General features: G+C 37.2%; 1 protein-coding gene across 1 annotated transcript in view; it reads right to left on the bottom strand.

Moving 5' to 3' along the window:
• Nucleotides 1-9,318, bottom strand: part of CALCRL (calcitonin receptor-like) — a 24,695-nt gene extending 15,377 nt beyond the window's left edge. Inside the window, exons 1-5 of the mRNA XM_008936464.1 lie at nucleotides 9,268-9,318; nucleotides 8,100-8,244; nucleotides 6,495-6,605; nucleotides 5,451-5,563; nucleotides 3,410-3,501 (exon numbers count right to left, since the gene is read on the bottom strand). Coding sequence (XP_008934712.1) covers nucleotides 3,410-3,501; nucleotides 5,451-5,563; nucleotides 6,495-6,605; nucleotides 8,100-8,244; nucleotides 9,268-9,318 — 512 coding nt within the window. The remainder of the gene's footprint in view (nucleotides 1-3,409; nucleotides 3,502-5,450; nucleotides 5,564-6,494; nucleotides 6,606-8,099; nucleotides 8,245-9,267) is intronic.
• Nucleotides 9,319-10,054: the final 736 nt, after the last annotated feature.

Genomic DNA, 10,054 nt, shown 5'->3' on the forward strand with positions numbered 1-10,054 from the left:
CCTACACGAACCTCTAGTTGCCTGAAGAAAACAGAAAATAAAGTGTGTCCAAACACCAGAACCCAGGTTTGGATATGAATTAGGTGATATAGTGTATTCTCTTAGGCTTTTAATTTTTTTTTTTTTTTTGTCTTTTGTTTTAATGCCCAAAATACATAAAGTTTTGATTATTATAATAAGCAGGGTTTTCCGCTCTTTGAAAAAGTATTTTTATATGAGTTTGGGTTTGTTTTCTTTCTTCATATATGGTTTATATATGAAAAGAGCAGCAGCACCAGATTCCAGCTACGGGCTTTGTGTAAACAAGTCCTGAAGAACTCTGGAATTCTGTCTGCTTATTGTTAAGATTGAATGCAGAGGCAAGGAAAAGCACGTACAGCTAATGGGGCCATCTCTCAGGGTCATCCAGCAGCTGTTCCTGTTGAATATTCAAACACACCCATCCACACCCACCTCCACCCATGCATAAAAGGATGGAAAGGATCACCGGACAAGAAACAAGAAAGCAAGACTGATGACATTTAAAAACGAAGGCTGCTTTTGGTAATAAATGCATTTTTTCCTAAGCCTCCACACCCTCCCTCTTCTGCTACCCTTCCTATATTACTTCTTCTGCCTTAATGACATAATATCCTTTAATCACTTAATTCTCATAAATTATGATCTAAGAACATTTTAATGACCTACCCCGTATCAAACCACGTACAATAAAAATAAAAACAAACCTCCTGCTAAATTGCCTACTTCCCTTCCTATTTTGACTCCTGTATGTCTTGGGTATTAGGGAAAAATTAATTTCTCCAATATTTCTCCAAAAGAAAAGAAATAACATCTCATAAGCCCCCACAAATGTGTTTAAGATTTTTTTTTTTTTTTTTTTAAGGTATTCAAATACTACAAAATTCAACCAGCGAGATCCACCTATGCACCTAAGGGGAATTATCCTTTCAGCTGAAATGCACTTGAAGTGACTTAGGAACCTCCTATTTCTCTATCAATGTATCATTCAGTTGTTTGCCCACTCCAAGCACAGTGTTGATGGCCTCTGTGTGTGCTGCCAGGTGATTCAATGTGATGCTTGATCAACAACAGCTCTTTTATTTCAGGTGGTACTTTTCTGTTGTTCAGTTTGGTTTTTGTTGGGGGGAGGCATCTTTCATATTATAGCTCCCATCCCTCCAAATTCACTGCTTGTATGTTTGAGGTTTTGTTTTAAGTTTTCTTTTGCCTTGTTTTTCTTTATGAAAAACATACAACTATTTTAACAGAAGGTTTATAATATACACATGTGTGATCTAGAGTATGTAACAGAATGAGAGAGCAGAGCCACTGCAAGTAGTTACTTTTATATGTCAACGATCAGTTTTCAGAGAGGAAGATCAGAGTTCCAAGTTTACAGCTTGATTTATGCTACTAAACCAAGAACTCCAATCTGCTTGGGGAACACAAGGCACAAACTGGCCACGTATTTCCAATGAAACAATTTTCTGAAGAAAAAAACAATTTCAAACGGTAAAAATAAAATGCACAAAACCATTTTAATCTTAAACCCAAATAGTTCATCAATATATAGTTGATATTTGGAAAGCTAAAGATATTTGGAAAAAAAGTGTCATTTTTCCTATGGAGAAAAGAGATTATAAAGATATTCTGGATAACAATCCAGCAAATGTTATCTGGAAACTTCTCAACCCACTAACAGAATAACTTGACAAAATCAAAGGCACCCCCACACAATAGCCAAAAAAAAAAAAGAAAAAAGTCCACCTGTCAAAACTATGAATAATTATCAGAGCTTCAGCTGATACATAATACATCCTGGCATTAATCTAGATCCCTAAATACCCTCCTCGTACTAAAAATACTTTAGAGGAACTAAAGCATCCCAAGCGAACAGCTTGTAGAGGACTTTCTTTAGCTTCCTTTAAATATTGTAATTTCCTTCTCTATCCCAACATAACCACAGTCCAGAAAATGTGGTTTGTGGGTCTGGATTAACTCCACATGGTTCTCTGAGGAGAGATGATCCTTCTACAAAAGGGAGGAAAAAAATGCCTGGAGGGTTGGAGAAACCTGACATAGTCATAGCGGCAGCAAAACAGATCACCTGCTCGTGCACAAAGTGCCACAGCCCAACATGAAATTGGCCAGGTTTTCATATTTTAGTCCTGAAAAATGGTGCTTTACTCTCTCTGGAATTTCAAAATCATATCATATTCCAAATATTTTTGTTTTCTCCTGAGAAACCTATGTCAAAGCACGTTTCCTGTCTCATTAGATATTTAGTTGTTAAATTTTGGATGACATTTGTAGCAACGGTATAGCCCTTTTTTTATGCAAAATCAAGCTTCTTATAAGGAATTGGAGTCATTTCACATCTTGATTTTGTGGAGGGAAAGTGAATTTGGAAACAATAAGCATTGTTTTTATAGGTCGTATACCAATAAATTGACTACTAAAAGCCACAAAACTTTAGGTTTATCCTCATGAAAAGAGGTCAGAAAAAGCTGAAAAGTCATCTTGAATATTGGCTTTCTTCAAGAGAAGCTACAAAGTTAAAATACGCTGGTTTGTTGGGGATTTGAGGAAATGTCCCAGAACATGGGCAAAGAATGCATAACTAAATTGGAAATACTGTATTCAGCCAAATGTGACTAAAAAGGATAATTTTTAATCAGATAATCTGTTACCCCTACCTAATCAAAGTCCAGAGCATGGGAAAGGCACAATCTGAGCTAGTCCCAGCCACTGGTGTATGTGCTATTCATTGTTAAATGTTTGGGAAAACTAAAAGATGGAGTGAGACAGCAGGGTATAGTGGTAACAAACAGGTAAGACCTTAGAGCAGATGCAGAAATTATTAAAATAGTGCCAGTTAACAAGGAAAGCCTACACTGGGCAGTGCAGCATTCACATATTTATGGTGATTTTATTTTTATTACTCCCATTCTTACTGTAGCTCTTACCCTTACTTTCTTTAGTTTCTCATGTTTTGTGGCTACCTGCTTTAGTATGCTACCGTACCTATCATAGGTCATCAGCATTTAGGTTTCCATTTGCTCTTTTGTTTGGTTGATGCTTGGTATATCCACACTGTAACTTATGATTAAAAACCAAAACACCCACAAAGCCAAAACAAAGAAAGAAGCAAACAAAACTCTCCCATTTTCCCATCTTCTATTTTGAATGCTATCTACAGTTTTTGATTTGTGGATTTGGAATTTTAGGTTTCTGAGGAAAGACACATTATTACATGATTACAGTATCATGTTCAATTCCAAAGCAATACACTGCCCTTCTCCACCTTCTTGTTCCACCTCATTTCACTGGAACAGCTGATGCATCCAAGTATTGAAACGAGGAATGTTGCAACCACTGATGTTTAGAAAAGGATTTGAAATATACTTACTTAAAATAAAAGAATATGCCAAGAGAAATCAGAAGTGATGCAATTGAAAGCCCATGTCCGATGATGGCCAGGTAATACAAATTCAGAGCAGTCTGCAATAGAATAACAAAAGCAAGCACCTGTGAAGTAAGCAGAACTCCTGCTGACACAGCACATGCTTCTACATCTCCTCTGCAACTCACCACATATATTGACCTTTGAAAGAATATAAAAAGATTCCAAGAAGAGCTTTAAGAAGGTTCTAAAATGAGGCAAGGGTACCTCTTTGTGCATGCTAGAATTTTTCAAATGAACATTATTTTAAAAACTGAGATAACATGAAAAAAAAAAAAAAAAGAAAGGCAATGAAATAGATTTAAGTGAAAATTTCACAAAAATGTGAAAGTGAAAAACCCCTGAAACACTAAAGCTTGGTTATGGTACATAATGACAGCCTTTCTGTGACAGGCCGACACCACCTCGTTCAGTGACCAGTTTAGGAAAACATGCATCTTAAGGATTTAGCAGATTTCTACAAAATTTGGAATGGGCCCAGAACAGTGGTGCAGCAGGGGCTGCTGCTGAAGGTAGGAGCAATAAGAATTGAAAAATGGGCAGCAGTCACATTTATTGTGCATTACCTAACTCACCTTCTGAGCAAAGTGAAAAGATAAAGTTGTTTAATGTAACAAGACAGAAGTGTAGCCAGCAGTAAGGCTTTCTTCACAGCTATTATTCCTTTTCAACAATAGCTTCTGATGCATGACAGAGGTGAAATATGCTGGCAAAAGAGCCTGAGGGAACGTAGCTCATTATTCATACAGAAGGACCTGCATGGATCTGCTCCTGCCTGAATTATATTCTCTCAGTTTCCAGCCAAGTACTGGCAAGAATCAAAGAATTACAGCATCTGTGCTCACAGAATTAAACAGTCATTACCATATCCAATGTCTCATGAGGGGAGGAAAAGCAATACAAAAGTTATTATCATCTATTACTACCTTTTCTCAACAGAGCTTCCAGGTAAATACCCTAAAGCACTCTTGACAGCGGTGAAGCAGGCAGCTGGGATCTCTACTAGACATCAGTATTCTCGTCACAGTCTATTATCGAGCTCTTTTCTGTTAGGTACAAATTAATTTAGTCTGTCCTGAGCTGCATTTTATATTCCTCCTTCTTGGGCATTTACTGTTTCAACTTACTGCTGCTTCCCATGTCTGAACGCTTCATTAACACCATAACAGACAGGGCTGTGGGGGGTGAAATGTGCAGGTTCACCCACTGTATCCTCACAAATCACAGAGTATTTCCCTCAGAAAGAGGTCATTTTGAAGGTTACCAGATTTTTAAAATTTATTTATAGTTTTCTAAATCTGTCAATGGGTGGGCAACTTCAGGATAAACTGAAGTCTATATACATATACCCACATGGGGGGGGGGGGGGGTGTACATAGAGTCTACCTATGATATATAGAAAACAAAGCATTTTGCTGCCCGGCCTGAGTTAATTTTGGATGCTTGCAAAATTTCACTTAAATAAAATGGAAATGTGTGTTTTCCATTCATGTGAACACCTTAATATCTCAGAAGCTGAAAAAAAAATGGCACTTGTGAGCCAGGAGACAAGACACACATAGGAAAAGGTTCACAAAGAAAAACAAACCCTGTCTAACACTTGTCATCATTTACTTCCTTCTGCTGAACTTGACCCTGCTTCAAAATTACAGAGCAAAATGTAAAGGTCTGCTATTATAAGGCACACACTTTGCTTGCCAATAGACTGTGGGTGACCTGGACAAGTACTAGTGCCTACACAATTAAAACACCTATGAACAAAGATATACTCATATTGTTCAGGCAGCTGAAAGCAGCTGTAAAAGACAGACTCAAAAAAGCCCAGCCCAGGTGCTGTTTTGCACAGCTCATCCTTTTTATTCCACACGCCTCCTTCTCTTTGCATTTTGATATTACATCATCTCTGCTGCCACTCAAGTTTCAAAACCTGTGAAATTCTTCAGATGAGTTTCTTGACCTTGGTAACATGGGTTCATTCCTTCCCTACCTTCACTTTTTCATGTGTGTAGCTGTTACACTGCGTATAGTTTGTCCACGTCCTGTTGCTTTCTGGGTGTCTAAACCAATTCCCACTCGGATCACAGATCTTCGTAACTTTTTCTACAGTCACAGAAGATGGAAAGAAAAAACAGAAAACAAAAGGAAAACACAGCAGTCAGCACTAAAGTTCTATCTCCTGATGCCTAGTATTTAATGAAGAAAGACTGGCAAACAAATGACAGCTTTATTAATGACAAGAGAGACATTGCTTGTTACTATGAATTCTGAGAAACCAGAGACCATTGCTTTTGCTTGGCAAGGGTAACTGATGATGTGTTTTTTCTTAAGAAAACAAACAGATTTCCCTCCCCCAATCCAGTAAGTATCAAAATATATCAAACTGACAAAGAACTACCAGATGAAGTGACAAGGATATTTAAACAGTGTGTTTAATGTCCAGGATCTAAACTGAAGTCTGACATACTGCCACTGTAGATTAGATTTGAACAGGCAGGAAAACTTCAGTAGAGAAACTGCCCAAGAACCAAACTGAAAAATTTCCACATAATGAATTCTATTGTCAAACAGACAGAGGCATGAGAAGACCCTGGGAAACGGCAAATGCAGCAGAAAGAGATGAGTGTGGAAGTCTGTGACATTTTCCACATGCTCACAGATGCAAAGTTTAGCCTACAGAAACAGGAAAGACTGACTTGTGGGAGAAACTCTTGTCAACTTCAACTGCTACATTGAGGTAAAATAATAAATCATATTTTTGGTTGTCTGTCAGAGATAAAAGCTCATCTCTAAGATGAAAAAATACTGTCATCTAACTTCAGTTTCTATTTCTTGATCTACAGAATAGACATATTTCAAGGATATATTTCAGAAAAGCAGATCAGTTTTCTATGTAACAAATGGAATACACAAATAATGGGGTTGGAGTTACTTGAGTGGGGCAAACAGGAAGCATCAAGCACCCAGACCCTCTTTTTTTTTTTTTTTTTTCTTTTCAAGAAATCTGTTGATGTAGAAGCCCATGCACATTTACCTGATGGGTTGAAATCCTGAAAGTAGTCAGGACAATGCTGTACTGACACAGTTCCAGCAGCAACATCACTCCAGCACAACCAGCCGTCCCATGTCCTGTTACAGTAAGGACCTGCAAACAAGTAGAGACCCTATGATAAAATAACAACCCTTTTTTCATAAGAATCTTTCAAAAGTAAGATGTATAACTGCAGAAGGCAAGTTTCTCACTTGCAGCAAAGACAAAAGAGAAAACAGAAATATAAGATTTAACAATAGTTCATTAAAACTCCACATTTCTTCAAATACATTTTAAAATCCATCAGGACTCACCTTGAAATCATCTACATCTACAATTTACAAAACGCAGGTCTGGAGCATAGTATGCAAAAAAAAACCCACCTAAATCGATTCAGATGGAATAATGCACATTAACCTGAAGCTTGAGAAGACCACTTTACTGAATTTATTTACATTTTGGATGTATACCAAGTCTATACATATGTTTCCAGGCTTGTTGAAAGCACAGTGGTTTCCTAGAAGCCATCAGAAAGCCTGGCTGGGAGGTGGCCACAGCTCCTCTGCCTCAGGCAGAGCTGAATCTGCAGCTGTCCTCCTGGACAGGCACTTCTCCAAGTGCTCCAGGGACAGGGAATCCACAGCGTCCTTCACAAGCCTGTTTCAATGCCTCACTGCACTCACAAATTCTACCATCTAAAATAAACCTCTCTTAAGAACAAGCTCGGGGGTTATAAACAAATCCTTTCCCAAGAGGCATGCAGAATGACTGACCCTCTTTACAGATTTGAAGATGTTTTTCGTATCTCCCTTCAGTTTTCTTCTAAACACTTACTAATGCTCCCATCTCAAAAGCTGCATTTTTCAAACATCATATAATTCTTCCTTTTTTCATCTGAAGATTTTCCAATTTGTCCAGATCCTTCTGAAGCTGTGATGCACCAGGCTGGACATAAGCTTAAACTATCATACTCATATCCATTTCTGACCACCAGACTTTCAGTTCCTCCAAAGAATCATTTCAGAAGAGAAAAAAAACTCATTCTAAAAGAATGCAGTTCTCTCTTCTTGCCTCAAAAGCCATTTTGTGACAAAAAAAAAGCCACTCCAGAAGTTATAAAATCAGAAACAGTGAATATAGGGACAGGTAGAGCTGCTGAGGTTAGCTCTGAATGAGTTATCAGAAAAAGCATTCACGACACTAATACAATCCTCCGAGCAGAAAAATTATGTATATCAAAATACTTCAACTTTTACAGGCAGATGTGACCAGTGAGACAGCGCTAATATAAAAGCATGAAATGAAATAAAATGGTAGGATTAATTAGTCCTCCTTTTTTAACATGGGTATCTATTTAAACTACTACTTTCTTATCAGAAATATAAGCTTTGTGTTATCTAAGAAGTGGTGCTAGGGGCAGGCAATAAAACATTCCTTCATCTTCATGAATCCCAAAGTGACGTTTCTAAAAAAATTGTACAAATACAGTTAACAGCCTGAAAAATAATTGCTACTTAGACAAGAAATGTGTAGAACTAAACTGAATTACAGTAATTACAGCTGTTTACCATTTGCCTTTGTAAAACCTTACAGGAAAATAATCTCTACCTTCTTTCCTGTGGATAGGGTCTTGCATGATTTTCTGGTAGCATTCATACTGTGCCGTCATGATTTTGTTCCGTGTAACGCTCAGCTGAATGAAGTCCTCTGTCATATTCTGATGCCCTTCAGATGGTATAGCAGTGGCAAAAAACTAAAAAAAAAAAAGAAAAAAAAAAAGGGTTTTAGCAAGTCACATACAAACTTCACTCTACACTTCTTAAACTTCAATCTTTTAAAAATTATCATTTAAATATTATATTTTAAATATTATTTCACTGAAAGAAAATGATCTTCAAATCTTATTACTGACAATATGATTTTGTGGTTTTCTGGTTAATTTAGCAGTTATTCTCACTACTGAACCTTGGCAAATACCTCCGGCATGAGCATGGGGGAGTAACAATCTGCAAGATATGTAAATAATAATGGAAAAAATGCATAGAAAGCATTAGAACAGTCAGAAGCTTATAAACAGTTTCTGCAAAATCCCATAAAATATATAAAAGTTATGTTAGTCTAAAAGGCATTTGAAACAGGCTCAAAAGGATCTTCTGTGAAAAGAATTTCCATACAGTGTATACACTGAAGCCTCTGGCTTGTTTAGAGCCATTTGGTTTCTGTAAAGTCAACCCTCAGAACACAGAAAGGTATTGAAAAGACATGACATCCACTTTTACAGTTATTAAAATTAATTGTAAACCCACACCTTAAGAAAGTGGATCTTGATCAAAACTGGAACCTTTTAAGTACATTTTTAAACGAAGTTAGATATTTTATGGGATGCTACTAAACTTCATGGAAAAACAAAGCAACAGATTGAAATCCTGTAGCACTATCAGGCAAGGGGTGAAATGAAAGTTCTAAGGCTGTCCTCTGAACTTGAGTTTGTTTCCTTGTCTGTTGCTGGGTCCTGCACAGTCCTGCCTGTGTGTCACCTCTCACCTGTTACTGCAAAGTCCTCTGCTGGCAAAGGATCTGCTGGGTCCAGAGGCAAATACTATTTGTGTTCCTTTACTACACAAACTAAAAGGAGAACACAAGGTGGATAAAGATCCTGTTGTGCAGAAACCATGTTGGAGCAAAAGATGAGTGGTTTCTGAATTTCCATATTTCTGTGGAATTCTGCACACGCTTGTTAAAACTGGAAGTGATCTTAAAAATTCGTAAGACTCACCACAGTAACTGATAAGAACAGCAGCAAAAGTGTGATCCAGTTCTTTTTCATTTTTATATCTGGTGCAGTGAATCTTATATTGTAGTTCAATTAATTCAAACTGCAATGGAAAAAAAAAAGCAGGAAGAACATTAGTCATTCAAGAAAGCCAAGACTGATAACAGACTTCAGGTTTTCTTTCTGAATTAAAACAAATCAATGTATTTCCCCTCCATTTTTATTCATGCCTAGTAATGCCATGTGATATACATGGAGGTGTACAACAACATGTGGAAAAAAAAAGCACTCAGTTGACACAGACAATTATTTCCTGTTCTCTTCATACTGGCTGATTTTTACTTCTGCCATTTCTGGAAGAACTGATCTAAGCAGCCACGTTACCTGCAAAGTACAATTTTGTAAGGATGACAATGGTAATGCAAGAATTAATTGTGAGCTGTAGAATAGTTTCTGCATCTGTAGTTTGATGAAAAATAGAACTATGCAAAACAGCCATAATTGTCTCACAGTGCAGACTATTGATTCTTGAAGTATAAAATGCACCTAGAACAAAATATACTAAATTATTTATTAAGCCCTTTGACCATCTATTAAGCACAACCCTACTTGGACAACTCCCTCAAATGGAAGGGAAAAGTGAAAGATTTCTTATGTTATATTTCACTCTGTCCTCAAGTATCCTGAGAAAATTACAAAGTTGAGCCTGGAATCAAGACAAGAGCTCCTCCTCTGCGTGCATGGTAGCAGAAGAGCTCTCCACGTCTCCAGCTACTACTTTTTTTGCTGG

The sequence above is a fragment of the Merops nubicus genome, unplaced genomic scaffold (assembly GCF_000691845.1).
Source record: "Merops nubicus isolate BGI_N331 unplaced genomic scaffold, ASM69184v1 scaffold3, whole genome shotgun sequence".
Classification (NCBI taxonomy): Eukaryota; Metazoa; Chordata; class Aves; order Coraciiformes; family Meropidae; genus Merops; species Merops nubicus.